The following is a 25,097-nucleotide window of genomic DNA, read 5'->3' on the forward strand; positions in this document are numbered from 1 at the left end:
ATTAACAGATATACTTCATTCATTTTCTTTCTTCATGTCATTCCACCATGTCAAATATCGTTGAATATTCTGTTCCCAATCATGCTCCTGTTCACCACGCTCTCTCTGGTTTTTCCTCATTGGACCTGCTTTTGATCCACTCAGCTGTATCTGCTGAAGGCAATGATAAAGGCCTTTGGCTGACCTCTATGAAAGTATAGGCATTTTCAAAATTTAACTCCTGGGATGAACCTGTTAAGATAATCAACTATTTAATTCAACAGCACAAAATAATAATTTTAATCAGTTTCTTTATTTAATCCAAGAGGCAGCGATGCAGAGGTGAAGGTTAACAAAAGTTTGAAATAGTTCCAAATGGATATCATTTTACAAAGCTACCCAAGTGCAGTTTAATTTAAGTCCTTTGATTAATCCCTCTATTTTCACAGGATGTTCTATGTAGGGGGTGTCATCAACTCTTTTTACAATCTCATGATAGACAATAACTCCGATTAAACTAAATATGCAAAGTTTAAATTACTTGGTAACGCCAGTACCTGTTCTCATATTGGTGCCAGAAACACAGGACATTCAAAGTACTGAAATACTTCAAAAGCTCATAGTCACTCATACAGAATGGCAGGGTTCCCATGTGGCACTTCACACACTTCTCCTGTCAGCTTGCTGACCCATCCTGGAGGCATCAGTTTCAGCAATCTGCCCAAAGGATACCCTCACTGGATGATCCTACACTGGATCCTGGCCCCTGTTGGAAGCTGGTATCCATCACAGCTGGAAAGATCTTATTCCCAACCTGAATAAATGTTCACTCGTCAGAGGGATTACAGGGCATTGATACTGAGTGAAATGTTAATGGAGTCACAATACCCAGAAACACTGAGTGCAGCTGTCTGTGTCCTGCTGCAGGCCAGACTAAGTTCAATCCTGGACCCTTTTAGTCTGTGGATTTCCTCTGCGCTTCAATTAGGGAAGTTCAATCCTGGGTGTCCTGCAGAAGCAGCACTTTGGGGCCAGGCAGTTGAGGCCATTGACCCTGCTGCTGAGAATCTGGCAGTGAAAATAGGGAATGACATTCACGCAGTTTGAGCTGGACACTGGTAATTGGCCAATAGGATGTAAACCTGAAGTGTGGCTGATTCAAGTGAAGGGACAGAAAATCAGCCTAAAATGTTCATATAATCATACCAGTATTGTTTATAAATTGAACTATTCACACTTCCACACTCAGTCCTGGTCTGGAGTTCTGCAATAATTTTAGGTGTCTCTTTTTGCTAGGACTGAACCGATTTCGTCCCAACCTGAAACAGATGAAAGGACAAGAAATAAATTGAACAGTGTAAGTAAAGTTTAATTATTAGTCACAAGTAGGCTTACATTAACACTGCAATGAAGTTACTGTGAAAATCCCCTAGAGACTGCAATAACTTTTCCATATGAATCCAGCAAATACTCTCTATTAGTGAGAAATCTCATTTATTGGTTATAAATTAAAAGTGTATACAAGCACTCACCAAATCCACTTCAGACTCCTGCAGGTCTGTATGAGGTTGGAGAAAGCAGGAACAGAGCGGTCTGTGAAGGAATTTGACCCCAGATTTAGATCGGTCAATATCTGGTTTACACAGAGAGCAGAAGTGAGATCCTCGGCACAAGAATCTGTGATTCCAACATCCCATAGCCTACGACAAAATAGAGAAGCAAAGGGATCAGCGCAAGTCTCCAGTGTTTTTAAGAATGCTATTCTGGATCATTAGTGACTTAATTGTCAGATATTCAGTTATTACACACAAATCTCAAACTTACAACAGTTTCTGTATTTTACACTCTGGATTCCTGAGCGCTGCAGACAGTAGTTTGACTCCTGCATCACCCAGTTTATTACCACCCAAGATCAGGTCCATCAGTGATCGGTTTGTGCCGAGAGTAGAGGCGAGGTCTTCAGTACAAGAGTTTGTGAGAGAGTTGTTCTTCAGCCTGGGGATCAGAAAATGAAATAACAGAAAACAGGGTAAATTGTCAGTGTTTACTACAATTACCGACATTAATCATGTCTGGCATCCACTTATTAATAGCGCAATATGATGCTTACACCAATGTCTGTATTTTACATTCTGGGCTCCTCAGAGCCACTGATAGTAGTTTCAGTCCTGTATCTCCCAGTTTATTATTGCTCAGGGACAGAATTGTCAGTGACTGGTTTGTACCAAGAGCAGAGGCAAGGTCCTGAGCACAAGCGTCCGTGAGAGCATTACTCTTCAGCCTGATGATTGGGGAGACAAAGAAAAATAATAATAACATAGAAAAACGTGATGCCCAACAATGATTATTGAATTTGTAATAATTTTGCGCTACAAGCAAAATCTCAAAATACTTACTCTAGCTTCTGTATTTTACACTCTGGGTTTCTTAGCGCCTCGGCCAGTACTTTCACTCCCGAGTCTCCAAGTTTATTTCTCCCCAGCCTAAACACAGACAGTGAGAAACAAACTGAAATAAACCCCAAGATAGATACATTTTTTTCCACTGTTGGATGTGAGAGGAAACACTTCAAAAAAAATAAGCAATTTGATGAACAGACATCTCCATCAGTGAGAAAGAGTTTGAGGAATCAAACTCTTTGCAACTTGTGACATGTTCAGTGAATATTTTTAAAAATCAAGCAAGGGTATAACGGGACAGTAACGGAATTAGTGGATACATATTGCAATATGTCTTGTACATATTATCATTATCAACTTAATTGTTGAAGGAGATAACCTCAGATATTTTCATAACACATAAAATCTAATACAGATGCTTGAAAATTATAAAAAAAAAATTCAAAATGACATGGCAGACTAACTGTTGGGACTGTGAACAGAGAAATCCATTTCAAATTCCCACAAATGAATGAAATATCTGTCTTCAGATTTTCTGGCACTCAAACATAAGGGAGGGGGAGGAATTTCTATTGAAAAGTTGGGAGAGGTTGACATTGAAATCACTTCAAAACTAGCCCTGTTCAAGAGGCCTTTTGGCTAAGATCAAGTGTAGTATTGACATGTTGTGCTTGCTTGAAGTCATTAGGTTACACTTCAGCTTTGTTTGAAATAATTTTTAAAAGCGGCATCTCGGCCTTTTAGCTAAGATGCAAATGAGATCAAGCCTTGGAGGAGGTGCTATGCCTACTCCAATCAGCTTGGATCATGTAGATCAAGCCCAAGATAGGAGGTGAGAGCCCTGTCTTGTCAGCTTGGATCGGGAATGTCACAACTTGCTGAGATTCCGAATTGGACTTGATTTGATTGAATTGAAATAAAAACAAACAAAAAAAGAGGTGCAATGTACCAGGTAACAAAACAGTTACAATGCAACTTTCATTATTCAGAGGCTGTACAGCAAGGACGGAGCAGGAGAAACATGTAGCAGCAATAGAAGATTCGCTCCTTGGGGAACACACGGCATCCTCTGCAGCCATGAAGCAGAATCGCATAGGTGCCAGGGTAAGGGATAATGCATGGCGGCAGGGAATGAACTTGGAATGGGAGAGGGTTAATCCAGTTGCAGTGGTCCTTGCAGAACAAACAACATAGGCAGGAAAAGGGAAGACATTCTTCTGAGGGAATATCAAGTATTAAGGGAAAAACTAAATAGCAGTGTTCCCTCCTCCGTACTTGTCGGGGGAATTCTCCCTTTTACCTGAGTCAAGTGAAAACTGGCAGTCATTTTAGGAGAATTTGTATGTGGCTAAAGAGCTAGTTTGGCAAGGGGAGAATTCCTTCCACTGGACATGGCTGCAAGTACTGGGAAAGGAAGGAATCATACATGAGAACAGAGTCCATCTGAAATGGAATAGGGTCCCCATGTTTCAGTGCAATGTGTTCACATGGAGATGACAAGTACTTCAAAACAGTAAAACGGGGAAGGGAAACAAAAGGAATCAGCATAAATGTAGAGAAAGCTGAAAAGGGTAGGAAACAATCAACTGAGAACTTGGACAAAAGGAGGTAACTAGAAGCATAAGTGTGGGATGATGACTGAAAATAAAGAGAAACTGTCATTAAAAATAAGCTGAACTGTCTGGACAGTAATGCACAAGCTCCACACTAAAACAGGAAACTGGAGGCAATAATGTGTTGAGTGATAGTCAAGATTACTGAGACATAAGAACATAAGAAATAGGAGCAGGAGTAGGCCATCTGGCCCTTCGAGCCTGCCCCGCCATTCAATAAGATCATGGCTGATCTGTCGTGGCTCAGTTCCACTTTCCCGCCCTCTCCCCATAACCCTTAATCCCCTCTCTTATCAAAAACCCATCAACCCACTTCTTAAAAATATTTAGCGAGGCAGCCTCCACCACTTCAACGGGCAGAGAATTCCAGAGATTCACCACCCTTTGAGTGAAGAAGTTCCTCCTCAACTCCGTTCTGAACCGCCCCCCCTTTATCTTGAGGCTGTGCCCCCTAGTCCTACTGTCTTTTTTGAGCGGGAAGAGTCTTTCCACCTCTATCCTATCCATCCCATTCATCATCTTATACGTCTCAATGAGATCTCCCCTCATTCTTCTAAACTCTAACGAGTACAAGCCTAGTTTATTCAGCCTCTCCTCATAGCTCAACCCCCTCAACTCCGGTATCAGCCTAGTAAACCTCCTCTGCACTCCCTCCAAGGCCAAAATATCCTTGCGCAGGTGCGGCGCCCAAAACTGCACACAGTACTCCAGCTGCGGCCTCACCAATGCCCTATACAGCTGCAGCAAGACCTCCCTACTTTTATATTCAATCCCCCTCGCTATGAAGGCCAGCATCCCATTCGCCTTCCTGACCACCTGCTGCACCTGCAGGCTGGGTTTTTGCGACTCATGCACAAGGACCCCGAGGTCCCTCTGCACCGTCGCCTGCTGCAGTTTTTCGCCACGTAAGTAATAGTCCTTCCTACCATTCTTCCTACCAAAGTGGACCACCTCACACTTGCCAACATTAAATTCCATTTGCCATTTCCTGGCCCATTCGCCCAGCCTATCTAGATCCTTCTGCAGACTCTCCACACCCTCCGCACAATTTGCCTTTCCCCCAATCTTGGTGTCATCAGCAAATTTCGACACCCTACACTCGGTTCCCTCCTCCAGATCATCTATATAAATGGTAAATAGCTGAGGCCCCAGCACCGACCCCTGGGGCACCCCACTAGTCACCAACCGCCAATCCGAATAGCACCCATTGACCCCCACTCTCTGCCTCCTATTTGACAACCAATCCTCTATCCACGCTAACACCCTACCCCCAACTCCATGTCCTCTGACCTTCTGCAGTAACCTCTTGTGAGGTACCTTATCAAACGCCTTCTGAAAATCCAGAAAGACCACATCCACCGGCTCTCCTCTATCCACCGCCCTAGACACATCATTGCAACACAAATATCAGGGGTGTGAATTAAACTTTGCAGGGTGTAACTCCATTCGCAAAAATAGGGAAGGGGAAATGGCAGCATTACAGAAAACCGTACAGGAGTAGAAAAAAGTGACGTGACTATTAGCGACACAGGAATATTGTCCATATCGAGACAGTTAATTGATAATAAAGATTGAAACACATTAAGGTAGTATACAGACACCTCGGGGGAAATTCTCCTGCCCCACCCACCATGGTAATTGTACCAGCAGGGACAAACATGCAAAGGTCCACTGACCCCAGGCAGGATTTTCTGATTTTGGGGCAAGTGTAGCCAGGAAACCCCTCCCCTCCTCCCCTAATAATGGAAGGGGTGAAAAAAAATTAACAAAAACACAGAATAATAATCAATTGGGGATTTCAACTTCCTGATATTAAATGACCAGAAGGGGTATGTAATGGGGATAAGGGAATTGAGTTCCCACCATATGAATAGGGACCCTTTCTAACCAAGTTATAAGAAAGGAGGATTCACTGCTGGACCTAGTAATAGCGAATGAACTCAAGCAGATAAAAGTAGAAAAAGTCAGGAAAGATCCGAGCAATGTTAACATTACTGTATTAAAGGCTTCAAAATGCTGCTTGAAGAGCACTTAAGACTGACAAAGACCAGAGTAATAGGTTTGACTAAGAGTGTTTTTTTAGTGGTTGTGAATAAGAGTACATGGACTATAAGGAAGAGCATGGTAAAGGAGAATTGGTAAAGTTGAGAGGAGAGATTGAAAAAAAGAGAGCAGAGGAATTATATAATCAAAGAATAGAAAATGGCAAAGTATTATTGGTGCATAAATTATAAAATAGAAATTGCAAAAAGAGAAGGCCTACTTAGTGGTGCACAAGCAATGATCATTATTTACCAAAGAAGAAAAAAGGACAGGTGGACGTAACACTGAATTAGCTAAGTCAAGTGAAAATCAAAACAGGTACAAGCGTAAATGAACTAAATAAACTTAGAAAGTTTAAAATCCCTGGTCTGGACAAATTGCATCCACACATTTTAAATGGGAAGAGATAGCAGAGGTATTGCTAAAATTTTGCACAACTCTTTAGAAAAAAGGTGTAGTACCGGAAAAATATTAAATTTAAGCAGCAAGGCAGAACATATCTGGGTAGCACATTGGTGACTGAAAAAATGCAGAATCCCTACAAAATTATAGATGGAAAACATCTGCGTTTATAAACTAAAAACAGAATATTTAATGCTAACAGTGATTATCCAAATGTAATGGAGCAAATATCATTTCCCAGGTTTTTAAAGAGTCATTTTGATAAGATAACACAAGAAATTAATAATGATGACAGCATATGCAGCCAGAGGATGATAAGACAAATGGACTGCTCTGTGGCTTTGAGATGGAAAGCAGAGCGGATTGGTGATGGATAGTATTCAGATTCACGGAAGGTAGAAAGCAGTGCTCTGCATGAAAAGTGCTGGGATCGCTCTTTATATTAATGATTTAAAATGATTTGAATCAAACAATTTATAATGCTGTACTTGACAGCAAACTGAGAAAGGAGCTGTCAACACCACAGAGAACTGTATAAATTACTGGAAAAATATCAACAAACCTGGAGAATGTGCATAATTTCAACAGATACAGATAACTGTTTTAGCAAGGTAAATAAGCAAACTGCGCAGAACTTAGAAAAGAATCTAAATAAGATGGAGATGTAAGGGAATGCAAATACATAAATCACTGAAAGTATAAAAGCTTGAAATAAGCCAACAAAACAGGGGAGTTTCTTCCTGGTGAAATTCAATTTCAGAATTGAAAATAAAGGAATTACGCTTAACTTGTATTGAGCTTTGATTAGACCACACAGGAGTGCAATGAACAATTCTGGTTGCCAAATTATTTTATGGAAATTGAACTATTTTCTGAAACGAAATGTTAAACAGTGACTCCTTGTAGTTTATCCATTAAGATTTGAGTACAAGAGTTAAAAAAAACACTTGGTACTATTTTAAGAGTCTTGCAGGGGGACAACACCTGAAGTACAATGCAGTGCTTTGGTCTGACTCGCATCCCAGCCGGCTCAGCAAGCTGGAGCCTGTTGTTAACGTGTTTTGTCAGTTTGCTCCCATGAGCTGTTTCTCTGCCATTCTCGCAAGCCCAATAGTTCGCTTTGCCTTCTACAGTGGACATTAACTCTTTAATATCTCATTCCCTCCTTTTATCATTCCATAATAATTAATCAGCAAGGTACACCAGGTTAAGTCCTGATATGGCTGACTATTCCATGAGGATTGATGAGACTTGGCCCAGAATTTCTGGAGATCAGAAGAATGAGAGGGTATATTGTTCAAGCGTACAGTTCTTATTGGGCTCGACAGAATAGATGTCAATAGATGTGTCTCCTGGGCAGTGAGTCTAATATCGGAGGGCATAGCCTCAGAGTAAGGGTTCTGCCAATTAGGACTGAGATGAGGATTTTTTTTTCACTCAGGTGGTGGTGAATCTTTGGAATACTCTACACAGAAAACTCAGTCATTGAGAATGTTCAAGATAAAGATCGATAGATATCTAGTTATTAAAGGTCTCAAAGGATGATATGGGAAAATTAGTATTAGCCATGATCTAGTGGAACAGTAGAGCAGGCTTTAAAGGTCTAATAGACTTCACCTACCACCTATATTCATTGCATGAATCTTCATTATAGCACTGGTTGAGTTACCTTATGAAACAGTACTAGATGCTATTGTAAGCTCTGTTCTCCACGATTTATTGTATTCTATTCCAATACAAATCTGAAATATCCATGCACTGCAACTAATAGTGAGAGGTGCTTTCATTTTATTCTTTATTAGACTGGCCCTAATTTTATTTCTGAGATAGCACTGTAAGGGGAATTTGCAGAACTTCTGTCTCCAAACTGGTGTGCAGAGAAGACAGAGCATGGGAAATCCCAGGGTTCGCTGTTTGACTGATGCGTACCTGTACTCAAGAGTCATACAGGGAACAGCATGGAAACAGGCCCTTTGGGACAACTTGCTGCCTTTTTTTTACTACTAAGCTAGTCTTGTCCACTTTTGGCGCATATCACTCGATATCCATGTCCCAGCTTTTCCATGTAACTGTCTAAAAGTCACAATTGTATTCACTTCTACTACTGCCTCTGGCAGCTCATTCCACTCACCACCCTCAATGTGAAAAAAATTGCTTCTTTGGGCCCTTTTGTATCTCTCACCTTAAACCTATGCCCTCTACCTTTGCAAAAACATGTCGACTATCCACCGGATCAATGCCCCTCATTGTTTTATAAGATCATCCCTATGCCTGCTATGCTTCAAGCGAAAAAGTACCAATGTATCCAGCCTCTCCTTATCACTCAAATATCAAGTCCTGGTAGCATCCTAATCAAATCTTTTCTGGACTCTTTCTAGTTTAATAACATTTTTTCTATATTAGGGTGACCAGAACCGCACACATTATTCCAAGTGTGGCCTCATCAATGTCTTATACTCTTAGGTTTGTTTTTCGCAGGACTCTTCCATCCTTGATACAAAGGCAAATACCATTTGTTGTCACAATCAAAGTTCTTTATTTGTCCTACATATGTAGGCTGGCTAACCTTTACTACTTAACCTCCACTCAGTGTTGGGAGTCAGTTAGTGAAAAGCACATGAAACAACAAGGCTGACCCCTTTTACACAGTTTACAATTCCTTCAGGTAGATATGATTTCAAACAAGACTTAAATACACATCATCTGATTCACTCAAAAATGTCTAGACTTAAGCACATACCACCCAATTCAGTCAAAAACGAGTAGTTACAGGAATTGCTGCATAAGGAGGAATATCCTATTAAAATACACATTTTCTACTTACAATCCTCACCCATCAGAACATAAGCATAATGTCTTTAGAATACACTGTGTGAGAGTTAAAGGGAGATACAGTGGGAATTATTTGTAGCTACCAGGGATAAATCAGCCTTCGCCTACTTTTTTAAAATATATAATTTATTTATACATACTCTAAGCTTATTGAGAATGGCTGATGCCGTAGTGGACACCAAACAGGTCACATTCAAGGACCTGAAAAAAAAGGTTGTAGAAACTGGAGTGCAGTGTGCACCAAATGGAAGAGAATGGGGCTGAGCACACAGATGAAAATGCAGAAGTAAAAGAGGAGGAGGAGGAAGAAGATGCTGAGGGTGAAGGTGAAGATGAATGGTAGTTCACCTAAGAATTGTTATCTTGGTCGTGTTGATCATTTTATTTCTTCTCAAATGCCTATGTAATTATTTATCAGTTCTTCCAACGGCCCCCTGTAAAACGATTTACGATTAATTATTATGGAATGATAAAAGGAGGGAATGAGATATTAAAGAGTTAATGTCCACTGTAGAAGGCAAAGCGAACTATTGGGCTTGCGAGAATGGCAGAGAAACAGCTCATGGGAGCAAACTGACAAAACACGTTAACAACAGGCTCCAGCTTGCTGAGCCGGCTAGGATGCGAGTCTAACTGAGCATGTGATAATATTCTCTTTTGCGCTAACAAATGGCATATCCTAAAGACATTACACTTACGTTCTGATGGGTGGGGGTTGTAAGTAGTAAATGCATATTTTAATAGGATATTCTTCCTTATGCAACAATTCCTGTAACTACTCAATTTTGATTGAATCGGGTGATGTGTGTTCTTGTTTGAAATCACATCTACCTGATGGGATTGTAAACTGTATAAAAGGGGTCAACCTTGTTGCTTCATGTGCTTTTTACTAACTGACTTCCAGCGCTGAATGGAGGTTAAGTCGTAAAGGTTAGCCAGCCTACACACGTAGGACAAATAAAGAACTTTGATTCTAACGGTTGGTGTTTTTTCGTATCAAGGATGGAAGAGTCTCGCGGAAAATGAACTTAACAGTACAACTTCAACAAGGTGTCCCAATTCTTGTATTCAATGTTCTGACCAATGAAATCAAACATGTCGAATGCTATCTTCATCACCCTATCCACCTGTTGACTCCACTTTCAAGGAGCTATGCCCTGTATCCCCAGATCACTTTGTCCCATAACTTTCTCCAGAGCTCTGTGATTAACTGATTAAGTCATGCCCCAGTTCATCTTCCAAAATGCATCACCTTGCATTTACCAAAATTAAATTCCATCCACCATTCATCAGCCCATTGCAACCCTAGATAACCTTCTTCTCTGTCCACTGTGCCACTAATCTTGGTGTCATCTGCAATCTTACTAACCATGCCTCCTAAATTCTTATCCAAACCGTTACTATAAGTGACAAGTAACAGTGGACCCAGCACCAAACTCTGAGGCTCCAGTTTTAAAAATAGCCCTCTACAACCACGCTCTGGCTTGTCATCAAGCCAATTTTGCATCCAATTGTCTACATGACCCTGGATTCTATGAGATTTAACCTTATGCAACAACCTACCATGCAGTGCTACCTTGTCAAACGTCTTACTAAAGTCCATGTAAACATGGCACTGCCCTCATCTAGCTTCTTGGCTATCCATTCAAAAAATGCAATCAAATTTGTGAGACGATTTGCTTATTATAAAGCCATGCTAGCTGTCCCTAATCAGTCCTTGCCTCTCTAAATGCTTGTAGAGCCTGTCTCTCAGAACATCTTCTAACAACTTACCCACCACAGATGTTAGTCTCACAGGCCTGCAGATCCCAGGCTTTTCCCTCCAGTCTTCCTTAAACAAAGGCACATTTGCCAGTCTCCAATCTTCAGGCACCTCACAGCAGGCTGTTATTGATTCAAATATCTCTAGTAGGAAAGACACACTTTCCTCCCTAGCCTCCCACAATGTCCTGAGATACACTTTCTCAGGTGCAGGGGATTTATCTAGCTTGATGTGCTTTAAGACTTCCACACCTCCTTCGCTGTAATATATACACTCCTCATGATATCACTATTTCCCCAAGTTCCCGAACATCCCTGCCTTTCTCAACAGTACTGATGAGAAATATTCACTTAGGATCTCACCCAGCTTTTATGGATCCACATACAGATGGTCTTGTTGATTCTTAGCATGCCCGACTCTTTCCCTTTTTTTCCCCTTTATGAATTTGTAGAAGCTCATTGGGTTCTCCTTTGCCTTATCTGCCAAACCAATCTCATGTCCCTGTTTTGTCCTTCTGATTTCTCTCTTTTCATCTAACCATCTATACTCAAGGGATCCACTTGATCCCAGTTGCCTACGCATGTCATATGCCTCCTCCTTCTTGACCAGGGCCTCAATATCCCAGGTCTTCCAGGGTTTCCTACTTCTACCAGCCTTATCCTTCACTCCAGTGATAAAACCCTACAACCTATTCAACTGGAGTTTTTCATCTCCCAAATGTCATATCTTACTTAATGTTAAGGGTGTACAATGCAAAAGATTTCCATTTTCCCAGCATTCTCAATCCAGGAAGCTAATCCTTCAAAAAGATGTACCCTGCTTGGTATTGGATTAATTACCAAATTGTTAGCTTTTTTAAAAAGATCGTTTCTGACTTGTTTCCAGTTAAAATGGTGGACACAGAAAATATTTTCCATAAATTTCCTGTGCTGCTGGTTTGTAATACATATTTATAGTCCATTGCCCAGTTTTACTACTTATCATCTGTAAGTGCACGATCTGAACATTTCGGTAATCTACATTTGCTCATCCAGTAGAGGCTGGAAAATCCCTACCTGTTCACGAGGGTCCATTTTAAATCCCCCAGTCCTGAGGAAATTACTAACTGATAGTCTTATATCATGCTTTATTGGTAATGTCTATGCTGCATCTGCTTCTCTCTGTTTCAAGTTAGCTGTTTGATTTTCTTGTTTATAAAGGAAATACACAGTGAACGATTGTTCGACAATTTGCTGAATTAAGAGATAATTACCTCAACTCCCGGCATCTATACAGTACAGGACCTAGCCGCTGGAGTCCTTCAAACTGAATAAAGCAGTTCTCCAGATTGAGGTGCTTTATCAAATTACAGAGTTCAATAACTTGACATAGGACCACACAGTCAATTACGGAGAGTCGCAGTCCACAAAATTTAAATGTCTCCACGGATCCCACTGTAGACTGAGCCAGTGTTTTATTCTGAGATTCGGATAAGTAGTGCAAAATGTTCATGTGGCTTCTTTTACCAATTTTACCCTTCGTGTTCCCCAGTATTGCTTTAACTTTCTCCTTCACCCAGTCAGTCACTCGGCTGGTCGTTTGTTTAAGAAATGGACCCAGAATCTCCTCCAAAGGCTGAGCTGACTGTGGGGAGGAAAGACCAGCAACAAATCGGACAAATAGCTCAAACCTCCCACCTTCTTTGCTGTGGGCTTCACCGAGCATTTTCCCAATGTCCTTGGGATTTGGAGTCAGGAATTGTGCAATTGCAGCAGCAAATTCTTGAATGGTGATATGTGGGAACGTGTAAACTACATTCTGTGGAGAATCATCTCTTTCAGAAATATCTTTCAGGAAGTCAGACAGGAACTGGGAAGGTTGCGTACTGTACTTGACCAAATCTTCATTTGTGAACACAGTTCTTTTCTCCGAGATTCCTGCAAAGGCCATCTCACCAATTGCCAGAAACACATCACGAGGATTTTCAATTTCTTGGCCATGGTTTTTCAGAATTTTGTAAAAATAGGAGGAATATAATTGGGTGATGTTCTTAGGCACTTGCTGGTGCTTCCCATCGCCTTCTGCAAAGAAGGGACCCAGTGACAGACTAAGGATCCAACAGTAAGAAGGGTTGTAACTTATCGTGTGCAGGAGCTCATTCTCCTCGACGTGCTTCAAAATAGCAGCTGCCACTGTCTGATCTTCACAAATCTCATTGAAGTATTTCTTCCGTTCTTCACCAACAAGTCCCAGGATTTCAGCCCAGACACTGATTCCAGCCTTTTCTAGTAACTGTAATGTAGTGGGCCGGCTGGTCACTAGCACTGAACACCCTGGGAGTAGCTTGTGCTGTATTAAACTGTAGACAATATCAGACACCTCGCACTGTAATTCAGGATCGGTGCACATGGACTTTGCTTCAATATTTTTCTCATTGTCCTTGAATTCATCCAAACCATCAAATATAAATAGCAATCCTTCTGGGTTTTTCCAGAGCTCTCCAAGTACATTGCACATGTAAGGATAGAACGTAAGTATAAGATTCCTCAAGTTTAGTTTACAATTAATAGTGTTCAAATCTCGAAATTTAAAACTGAAAACAAATTGAATGTTTGGGTATATTTTCCCAGTGGCCCAGTCATGAACAATCTTTTGCACCATTGTTGTTTTTCCTATCCCTTGGACTCCACTCACTGCTGCTGAAATCCCAAGTTTGCATTCTGTTCCAGATAAACGGCCCTGGAACAATTGTGCAGGTTGGATTTTTTCCATTTCTTTTCGTATGTGTTTCTCTCTCCAAACCTTATGCTCCCTGCTTCTGGCCAGCAGTTCATGCTCCAAAAGTTGAATTTCTCGAGTAGAAATGATTGATAGATCAGCATAATGATCAACTAACTGGAAAATCTTGACTTTCTCCTTAAATAAGATAGAGTTTATTCTCAGTGTTTCCGTTTGTTCCCGCAGTGCTTCCTTGTGCTTCTGCTGAACATCTTGAATGAGAATAGACAAGAGTTGTTCTGAATATTAGTTACATTTCCACAAAAATAAATTCTTAATACCATTATTACAAGATTTTCAGTTACAGCTTCATTTCAGTAAATGTCTACATCAAAATTAATTTCCAGCTATTGAAAAACTTACTTAAAAGTGAACAATGTTGAAGAGTAGTTTAAAATCCTCACCTGTTTTCAATGTGAAATGCTCAATTTTTGAGTAATATCAGTGGAATATGGAGAGTAAATAGTGAGTTTCAGTGTTATCATACTTGATGAAGGGTGGGTTATTGTGGTAATGTGTGAATTGAGAGAAGAATGAGTGAGCGAGACTACAAATGGACAGAAATCTTACTGAATGTTTGATCACATTATTAAATGAACTTCCAATCCCTCACCCTCCCATCATGAAGGATGCTTGAAACCACCATCACTAATTCATGTATCTCTGCTCCTGCCTCAGCTTATTTAGTGTGGTAACCAGTTTGAGCATTTGTTGTCTGGAGACTTGACTAATACAATGCTCTTTTGACCAGCCTTCCATTTTGCATCCTCCATAAACTTGAGCTTATCTCGAATTCTGCTGCCCATAGCCAAACTCATACTAACTCCTATTCACCCAATAGCTCTGGTATAACAAACTGTCACCAGTGGCTTGCCTCCAACTGCCAATGCCTTGAGTTCTAGATACCTCCATACACTTTGTTTCCTCAGAAGTTCCACTGTCACTGTACAGGTTAACAAGCAAATTGCATGCACTGACAGAGGGTCAGATTGTGAGTGCACAGGAGTTAATATGCTGTTATAAGTTGTGCGGGTTATCTGGCAAATACCTGCATTTCTATAATCATGCAGGTCAAGGTTACTGTCACTGCAAATCAGAACAATGTTTAAATTAAGGCAAGTTGTGAGACAGTTTGAAACATTTTGTTCAGGTAAAAGGAGATTCAGTTTCTAATGCTTTAATATAATTCACAACTAAATTGTGAAAAATGGCCTCAGTATTTTCAAAGGGCTGTGTTTGCTGATTGCTGAGCAATGCACCATCAATAAATGAACTTGTAGCTTCAGCCTTGTCCCAGATAGTTGCCTGCATCAAAGTTGCAGACCAAATTCAGGAAGAAAGGAACATTGTTCTTCCTCCCAAGTCTCCCTCCCAAGCCCTCAAGTATGCTTTTACCACTACCTGATCACCCCTCTTAGGCTGCAGGAGCTATAGTGTTTTAAAAATAACAAAAAAGGAGCAAAAGTGGGAAAGTATTTTCTCCAACCGATAATATAGAGGGGAGACAAATTACAATGAAGGACACTAATCGGGCAGAAATGCAAACGTAATCAAGAGAAACTTGAACGTATTGATACAGAATGGATAGTTAGATGTGGTCAATTTCCATTATATTTTGGTCAAACAACACATTGCTGTCCTTGATCATATTAGATCATTAGACATAGGAGCAGAATTAGGTCACTCGGTCCATCGTGTCTGCTCCAACGTTCTATCATGGCTGATATTTTTCTCATCCCCATTCTCATGTCTTTTCCCAATAGCCGCTGATCCCCTTATTAATCAAGCACCTATTTATCGCTCTCTCTTAAAGACACTCAATCACCTGGCCTCCACAGCCTTCTGCAACAATTAGTTCCACAGATTCACCAATCCCTGACTGAAAAAATTCCTCCTCATCTCTCGTTTAAAGGATCCTCCATTTAGCCTGAGGTTATGCCCTCTACTTCCAGTTTTTCCAAGTAGTGGAAACATCCTCTCAACATCCACTCTATCCAGGCCTCACAGTATCCTGTAAGTTTCAATAAGATTCCACACCCCCCCCCCACCCCCCCAAATCCTTCTAAACTCTGATGAGTATAGACCAAGAATCCACGATCTTTCCTCATACAACAGGCCGTTCATTCCAGGGATCATTCTTGTGGAACTCCTCTGGACTTTTCCAAGACCAGCACGTCCTTGCTTAGATACGGGGCCCAAAACTGCTCACAATACTCCAAATGGGGTCTGACCAGAGCCTTATACAATCCCAGTACAGTCCTGCTCTTGTCATGAATGCTAACATTGCATTTGCCTTCCTAATTGCTGACTGAACCTGCGGATTAACATTAAGCTAATCTCGAACAATGACTCCCAAGTCCCTTTGTGTTTCTGATTTCCTAAGCATTTTCCCATTTAGAAAATAGTCTCTGCCTCCATTCCTCCTTCCGAAGTGCATAACCTCACACTTCTCCACATTGTATTCCATCTACCACTTCTTTGCCCACTCTCCTAACCTGTCCAAGTTCTTCTGCAGCCCCCTGCTTCCTCAATACTACCTGTCCTACATACCTTTGTATCATCTGCAAAGTTAGTAACAGTGCCTTCAGTTCCTTCCTCCAAATCATTAATGTTTCTTGTGAAAAGCTGTGGTCCCAAGCACTGACCCCTGAGGCTCAACACTAGTCACCAACTGCCATCCTGAAAAAGACCCCTTTACCCCCACTCTCTTCCTTTTGCCAGTCAGCCAATCCTCTGTCCATGCCAGACTGTTACCCATAACACCAGGGGCACTTAAATTAGTTAACAGTCTCCGATCTTCATATTCTGCTGTGCTTCAGAAAGCAATGATTCAGCACATTTACACGTACATTCATTGGACATCTTTTTATAGTTCTTCTGCTATTTTTACTGATTTTGAAATAGAAATGAATTTACTTCAATCAGTGCAATGTCCATTTGACCAAACAACAATTCCCAGCTGCTTGATTTTGGCCTTTAGTTTCTTATATTACATGTTTCATGATTTACAACAAATTTGTCAGTCATTAGTTTGGGTCTAAAGGACTCCTGAACTAAGGGTTATGCTTCGAGTGGAAGAATTTTCTCCCTTACATTATAATAAGAAAGCAATGTCAATAATCTCCACAATCAGTCCGAACATTAGCCTGGAGTTTGCTGTAAACAGTGAGATTATCAGTGCTTAGAGGGAAAATCAGACAGCAAGTTTCAAATTGGGCACAGGCAATTTGCTGCCTGAGATTCCTGATGTCTTTGTAATGTGAATAGTTACAGACCTCACAAACCTGGACTTCATGAGTCACCGTATGTGTATGGGGTTTCACAGTGCATCAGAATTCTGCCAGGTGTATACAGGGTTTCACACTGGATCAGGATCCTGCCAGGTCTGTATGGGATTTTGCAGTATATCAAGATGCTGCCAGTTGTATGCAGCGTTTCAGAGTGTATCAGGGTCCTGTCAGGTGGGTCCAGGGTTTCACAGTGGATCAAGATCCTCCCAGGTCTGTACAGGCTTTGCAGTGTATCAGGACGCTGCCAATTGTGTGTGGGGTTTTACAGTGTATCAGGATCCTGCCAAGTGTGTATGGGGTTTCAGTGTGTCAGGATCCTGTCAGGTTTGTATGGGATTTCAAAGTTTAGCATGAGGCTGCAATGTGTGTACAGGATTATGATATCAGGATGCTGCCATCTGTATGTGATCCTTCACAGGTTAAAAACAATTGCTGAACATGCTGAAATAATACAATGTCAGGATTGTTATAGAATATGTCACATCACACAAATTTTAAGAAATATTGGTATTTATAATTGAGATTTAAAACCATACTGTTTATATTTAAAACTAAAACGATACTATGTTTATTTGTTCTTTTTCTCGATGATGAACATCTGATTCACAGATTTTGACAATATCAACATCCCAATTGTCAAAAGTGAAATAAAGAGTTCCATTCCATGCCTCACCTTCCAGTTGACTGGATACTTGGGATAAATCTTGTGCTTCACCCAAATAATCAAATGAGTCACAACCTGTTGAAAACAACTAAATTTTACAGTCAAATCTGCGTAATGCAACTAAACAATCTGAAGCATTTGAATCTGAAACCAGAGGTGCAGTGCAATTTTATAGTACCCTGTTCTTGAATTTCCTTCAGTATCTTATCCAATTCTGGTAATCCATCACAGATCTTTACAAGGGATTCCCATGTTATCCTTCGTGCTTGAGAGCCTTTTGCCATCACCAGATTTAGGAGAAGTTTGGAACCATCTGCCCTGCTTTTCTTCTCTGTGAGCTCAGTAACTTTCTGTAACAACAACAATGAACGTACTAAGCAGACGGGAAGTTAAACATTGAGAACGAGAAGGAAAGAATTCACTAAGTCATAGAATTTCCAAGCTGTTCTAGCACATAAAACATTCACTGGATTGCGTATTGGTCCATTTCAAAGACTGAACACTTTGTTCACATCTTGATTCAGTCATTAGTAGCAAATAAATATGAACAACTAAATTCAAGTTTGTTTTTTAATCTTTCAGGGTTCAACATGGCATGAGCTTAATGTCTTGATCGATTTCCTTTGAACCCTTACTTTCTGCTGTCACACTTTGTGATTTACTTAGAGATGAATCAGATCACTGATGGCATTGAAGTGCAAGAATCAACAACAAAACTGTTTGGGAATGGGATAATTTGATCTGGGGTTTGGACACAGCTCGGCACAACATCAAGAGCCGAAGGGCCTATATTGTGCTGTACTGTCCCACGTCAATGAGGCACTGCCAATTGTGTTCTTTGGAATGATATGAGCCAAATGGATCAAGTATCTGTAAGGGAACTTATAGCAGACAGCAATCATTGTATATTACGCTTTAGATGGGCTATGGAAAAGTAGTAATCTAGAATAAGAATAATTAACTGGGGAAAAGCTAACTGGACCTGTAATTGCTAAACAGAGCATATTCTTCTTCCTTCATACTTACTAGGTACTCTTGCTCACTGAAATGGTCGTTGTTTTTTAATGTGAGATTAAGTCCTTCTATCCCTTCTTCAATTGCCTGTTCCAGTCTGTCTCGGTAGAATTTAATCAACTGGAAGAGCCGGTAATCATCACACTTTTTCAAGAGCTCAGTGATGGCAGAAGGAGTATCTGTGAACACAAACAGGTACAGGATTAAACTGCCCAAAAACCAATACATACCATGGCTGGAATTTTAACACCTCGCCCGCCCCGATTATGGGTTGGGCGAGGCTAGTGTGATCGAAATCTTGGCCTCGGGCGAGATAATAAAATCCCACCCTACATGTGAGACAGCCCAATAATCTTTAAAGTCAATTCTGAAAAAAATGTGTGCAAATTTTTCACATTTGGGACGATCTTACCATCATGCCCTGCCAACTAATAGCAAGATCACGAGAAACCTACGAAATCAGGTGCACGCCCCATTTCTTGACGTTTGCGATCTTACAGGCAGTGGATATCCGGTACCATCAGTCTCATGTCTATTTCCAGCTCCAGGCTGAATAAATTAACAATAATCTCTCCCTCAATGTCAAAAAAACGAGGGAGATCATCATGGACTTCAGGAAGCATAGTGGAGGCCTTACCCTGTCTACATCAATAGGGATGAAGTAGAAACGATTGAGAGTTTCAAGTTTTCAAGTGGCCAGATCACCAATAACCTGGTCCCTGCATGTGGTTGCTAAAGTTAAGAAAACTCTTCAATGCCTCTACTTCACAGGAGACTAAGTTTGGCATGTCCGCTACAACTCTCAGCAACGTCTATGGATGCACCATAGATAACATTCATCCTGGTTGTATCACAGCTTGGTATGGCTCCTGCTTTGTCCAAGATTGCATGAATGAAGCCCAGTCCATCACTCAAACCAGCCTCCCATCCATTCACACCGTCTACACTTCCCGCTGCTTCGGAAAAGCAGCCAGCATAATCAAGATTCAACAATTGGACTGGCCAAAAAGGTGTTACTGAAACTATCCCGTTTTCGTGCTCATTCGGGATTTATAGAAATTTTTGCATAAGATCGCCCCCGTTACTTTTCCTCAAGCCTCCTCTGAATCCTATTCCATTCCTTAACTCAAAAAATACAGTGAATCTATTGTCCTTAAGTTCTAATGCTGTCAGAATCTTTTCTTAATGCTGGAACCCACTAATTTTTCAGTCTAAAAATGCTGGAACGAGGATAATTTCAGGGTGACATACACATATAAGGTCACACTAAAAGACTGACAACTATAGAGGTGTGTGAGAACATCATCAACTGCCATACCACCCAAACTTGCACACAAATTACATTCCTTCATCATTCTTGGGTCAAAATCATGAAAAATCCTCCCCAAGCTTCACATCCAACTAATTCTGCTCTCATATCTCAAACCCTAATAATATGTTCAATCCTCACACGGGCTAACTGATCCTCTCTCCACTGTTCCATTAATTTCTTCTTTTTTGGCAAAACCATTGTTACTGATTGGCTCATATCACAGTTGTCCCTTCTCTCTTCATAAAAGTCATTGCAGAGCCCAAGAAAGTGAGTCCTTCTATCCTGTTGCACTCCAGCAGTTTCACATTGACCAGCGTCACATTTCTCTCTGAAGCAGCCCAGTACACTGTGGCTATATCCACACCTCATTGATTTCAATGATTCAGTAAGACAGTTCAATTAACCTTCGCAAAGGTAGTTACGAAAGGGCAATAAGTGCTGGTTTTGACGGTGATTCGCACATTCCAACAGCAAAAAAAAATCACCACCTTAATGCTTGGTTTTCCAGTCTAGATTCTAAATGTTTAGTGTCTTCAGAACAGATTTTCAACAGTGTTATACATTAAAACCACGATGATTTTCATTTCTCCTTTTCAGAGTTCATCCCACTTTTTTCAGAACATTCTTACTTCTTGAATCGGAAAGATAACTTAATATTTGGGACTTTCTCAATACTGAAGAGCATACCATTTGCTGGATTATAGAATCTCTTACTACTATGGCTCACTTATTTCTGTGCTCCTCTAGCCCCTCACTCCCACCCCATGCTAGTTCATCCCCTGCATCTTGGGTCACTGTCCCAATCTGCCATACCATCCTACATTAGTTATCTGTAGGGCAGTTTTAGTATTCAGGTACTTTCTCGACCTGTGATGTGCCTGCAGGAAATCACTTATTTCTCTTTTCCTATTCATCCATTATCCCACCTGTTTCTGGATAAGCTGCAGATTCTTTCTCAAGATTACTTTTTTTAGGAATAAAGTAGAAAATATTTGATTATCCTACCTGTGTCCATTTTCATTTTTTTGGATGGTGTTGGATCTTCTCCACTGTTTGAACCGTCTTCAACTTCAGCCATGATGCTGATAGATGTTTTCAGATTCTGTAAGAATGTAATATGAAATGGAGGGTTACATGGAATTGTTAAAATTGCTTTATTGAAGATTATGCCAGTCCCTCCTTCTCACCAGTACAAAAGCTGTCCGTACTTAGATCAAGCATTTCTCCAATGTTACAATAAATATGCCACACCAGAGAGTTTATAGAGAACTGCCCAGTGAAATGCTGTGACTCCAGCTGAGCAAAACAACTGTTTCAGGTAAGCTTTAATCAGTCAGGGCTCTATGCTGAAAGCTTCCATTGGCAAGACTGACTCATCCAGTGCAGGGCAAAACCAGTGTTAACCTTGAGTTGGAAAATATCCTGCAGATAAATATGGACCAGGCAACGATCGATGAAATAAATGACTATTCACTCAGTTTTAGTCTGGTGATGTAGAATTATTTAATTCACATATTTACGCTTCATGTTTTTCCTTTGTTCAGTCCTGTTATTAAGTAATTCATAACTACCTCTCCAAATACACAATGTGTGTATCTACGTAATTTCTCTGGTCTTTACTGACAGTGATACGTCCATGTGTTTATGGAATTGAGACATGGTTAGTCTTTCTATTTGAATATATTTGTCATGCTTTATAGTCTTAGCATCTGACTAATTAGTGAAGTAGGAAGTGAAGACATCTGTCACTATTCCACATTGTTTAAGGTTACATAATTTATATATCAATGAGGCAATGCACAGAAATGAGAGCGTGCTCAGACACAGTGTATGTATCCCCAGATATATAAATATTTATGGCACTTTTTAGTGGTGCATTTGATGACTCGGTTTCAATCATAATTCTCCACTCCCATGTATTTTGTTGTGCTTGTGTCCAGTCCTTTGACTTCCTTTCAATTCCTCACTGGCTAAATCTAACTATTTGGACAGCAATCAGTCATTTCTGTAAACTACAGGACTGAAGTAGGGTGATAATGCAACGAGAGTTGGAAGGAGGCAATCATTGCAACAGACAGGATATTATGTTGGAAGAACAGCCTAACATCAAATGGAATACTGAAGCTGTGAATAGCATGGCTCAAAAAAAGACATTGGCGGAGACACAGATGAAATCACTAGAGAGGGAAAAAAAATTGTAGCACATAGGTTGAAATTTGCATGTCGATGTCCCCGAGTTCCATTTCTTGGCAGCAGGACATGCTAGTCAATTTTACCGTGGGGGCTTAATTAGCCACTTGTTAGCCAACCATATAATTATGGACAGTGGTGGTTTTCCGTAATGCCCTGGCCCCAACCAGGGGTCCGGCAGCCTGGAAATCTCAGTCACTACACCAGAAGAGGTAGTCGCTGATGAGGAACGCAGCAGACCTGAGGTTGATAGCAAGAATGTGAATAAATGATTAAAAAGACATCGAAATTTGCTGATGACACGATGAGTGGAAAAGCAAATTGCGTGGAGGCTGTGGAAAGTCTGCAGAGGGATCTGGATAAGCTAAGCGAGTGGGCGAGGACCTGGCAGATGGAGTATAATGTTAACAAGTGTGAGGTTATCCACTTTTGCAGAAATAATAGTAGGAGGGATTACTATTTAAAGGGCGAAAAACTGCAGCATGCTATGGTGCAGGGGGACCTGGGGGTCCTTGTGCATGAATCGCAAAAACCCAGTCTGCAGGTGATCAAGAAGGCAAATGGGATTGAATATAAAAGTAGGGAGGTCTTGCTGCAACTGTACAGGGTACTGGTGAGGCCGCAGCTGGAGTACTGTGTGCAGTTTTGGTCGCCGCACTTGCGGAAGGATATATTGGCCTTGGAAGGCGTGCAGAGGAGGTTCACTAGGCTGATACTGGAGATGAGGGGGTTGGACTGTGAAGAGAGACTAAATAGACTGGATCTGTACTTGTTGGAGTTTAGAAGGAAGAAAGGGGATCTTATAGAGACATAAGATAATGAAAGGGATGGATAGGGCAGAGGTAGAGAGATTCTTCCCGCTTAGAAAGGATAGCAGGACTAGAGGACACAGCCTCAAGATGGGGGGGGGGGGGGAGGGAGGAGGAGGAGGAGGCAGTTTAGAACAGAGTTGAGGAGGAACTTCTTCACTCAAAGGGTGGTGAATCTCTGCCCGTTGAAGTGGTGGAGGCTACCATGCTAAATATATTTAAGTCACGGGTAGATAGACAAGGGAATTAAGGGTTATGGGGAGAAAGCGGGAAAGTAGAACTGATCCACTTCAGATCAGCCACGATCTTATTGAATGGCGGGGCAGGCTTGAAGGGCTAGATGGCCTACTCCTGCTCCTATTTCTTATGTTCTTAAGACATTGGCAAAGCCAAGGGTATGTCCAGTGCATGTGACTCTTCTTCAGAGTTAATGCGAAGTTCTGTGAACACTCTTTTTCAATCTCCTCAGATACTGCCAGACCTGAGTATATCCTGGATTTTCATATTTTACTTCAGGTCTCCAACGTTGACGTAATTTTCCTTTTAGTTAAGTATTATAAAAGGATGAGGAGAAAGACAGCAGACAAGAAACTGGCATTAAGATCAGTTTGTGGATAAGTGTGAAACCTTTTAGAACTGAGATGAGAGAAGTCCTTCACCCAGAGTAGTGAATGTGTGGAATTCTACCACAGAAAGTAGGTGAGGCCAAAGCATCGTGTGATTTCAAGAGTAAATGAGATATAGCTCTTGGGCTAATGGGATAAAGGGGTGGGGTGCAGTGGAAAATAGAATATTGAATTTGAGGGGGGCACGGTAGCAGAGTGGTTAGCACCACTGCCTCAGGGCCAGGAAAAAGATGCCATTCCTGGCTTGTGCCACTGTGCTAAGTCTGCACGTTCTCCCTGTGTCTGCGAAGGCTTCCTTCGGCCGATCCGCTCTCCTCCCGCACCCCAAAAGACGATGCACTGGCACACTAAATTGTCCGTCAGCGTACCCAGACAGGCACCGAAGTGTGGCGACTCGCGGATCTTCACAGCAACCTCATTTCAGTGTTAATGTAAGCCTACTTGTGACAGCAGCAACAAAATTGTATAAAGCTTAAACTTGGCCACGATCAGGATGCATGGCGGAGCAGGCTCGAAGGACCGAATGGCCTACCCTTACTCCTGCTTTCTGTGCAATCAGATCATCCTTGATGGTGGTGATCAAGGGGGGGATGGGCTGAATGGCCTTTTCCCTTTTATGAGTGCCGCGCGCGCGCTACACGACTTTCCCCGTCTCCCCTTCAAAAAAAAACAGCTCGTCCCCGATTGCCTGCAGATTGCTGATTGACGGCAACATCGCCCAATGGGATCCCAAAGTCCCGCCCACCCCAATTGTAAGACTCGTGGCTGTCCGGATTCACGCGGCAAGGCCGTTAAACTATCCGTGCGCGAGCCGGGCCACCAGCGGCTGGTGTCCGGGTCTCACCGACAGCGGCCTTATCGACCGCAGTCGCGGTAACAGGAAGAAAGCCGCTGCTACTTGCCAGTTTAGGCCTCTGCCGCACTCAACCCCACTGCGCGGTTCGCTGCGGAATTCGGCTTGAAAAATGGGAGTTCGGTACGCCGGCCTGAAACGGTAACGCTGTTTCTCTTTCCACCGACGTTGCCGGTTCCACCGAGTATTCCGGGGTTTTTTTTTTAAACACGTCGCTTACTGCGTTCAAATAACCGCCAACAAAACGGCCAGGGTCGATCGCAGTATGGCTGCTCTGAACGCATTGCTTCCTGCGCAGGCGCAGTGAGGCTCCCGGGGAAAGGGGGAGGAGTAAGAAAGAGGTGGCCGTTGGCGCAGACGCAGTGAGGCTCCCTTAAAACTCGCCGATGCCGCCACCATCCGCCTTGTATCTGGGGATTTGATTCGTTTCCGGTTAGTTTTGGCTTCGGTGGCGGGAACTAGACAGTGTGTGAGGTAGCAAAGGGTCTGGTTGCGTGGGTTACAGGGCCGAGCTTCTTACTGTAGTAACTGGACAGCACATCAGGTTAAAGT

The 25,097-nt window shown here is 41.7% G+C and overlaps 1 protein-coding gene across 1 annotated transcript; it reads right to left on the reverse strand.

Annotated features, from left to right (window-relative positions):
• Positions 1–273: 273 nt before the first annotated feature.
• On the reverse strand, positions 274–24,835 carry LOC145352004 (NACHT, LRR and PYD domains-containing protein 3-like). Its single transcript, XM_080201867.1, has 11 exons — positions 24,595–24,835; positions 21,073–21,169; positions 18,768–18,934; positions 17,920–18,091; positions 17,751–17,816; positions 12,283–13,999; positions 2,376–2,462; positions 2,090–2,260; positions 1,804–1,974; positions 1,512–1,679; positions 274–1,298 (listed from the first exon to the last, which is right to left on the reverse strand). The coding sequence occupies exons 2-11, from the start codon at positions 21,143–21,145 to the stop codon at positions 1,211–1,213; spliced, it is 2,880 nt and encodes a 959-aa protein (XP_080057993.1). The 5' UTR covers positions 21,146–21,169; positions 24,595–24,835; the 3' UTR covers positions 274–1,210.
• Positions 24,836–25,097: the final 262 nt, after the last annotated feature.

Source organism: Carcharhinus amblyrhynchos, chromosome 13 (genome assembly GCF_965287045.1).
Source record: "Carcharhinus amblyrhynchos chromosome 13, sCarAmb.v2.hapA, whole genome shotgun sequence".
Classification (NCBI taxonomy): Eukaryota; Metazoa; Chordata; class Chondrichthyes; order Carcharhiniformes; family Carcharhinidae; genus Carcharhinus; species Carcharhinus amblyrhynchos.

What these genes read in the sequence shown, in the direction of transcription:
- LOC145352004 (XM_080201867.1), bottom strand. Translation starts at nt 21,145, where the DNA reads ATGGCTGAAGTTGAAGACGGTTCAAACAGTGGAGAAGATCCAACACCA. An exon ending in TCAGTGAGCAAGAGTACCTA is followed by an intron (nt 18,092 to 18,767) that starts GTAAGTATGAAG and finishes TTGTTGTTACAG; the next exon opens with AAAGTTACTGAGCTCACAGA. An exon ending in TGTAAAATACAGAAGCTAGA is followed by an intron (nt 2,261 to 2,375) that starts GTAAGTATTTTG and finishes CCCAATCATCAG; the next exon opens with GCTGAAGAGTAATGCTCTCA.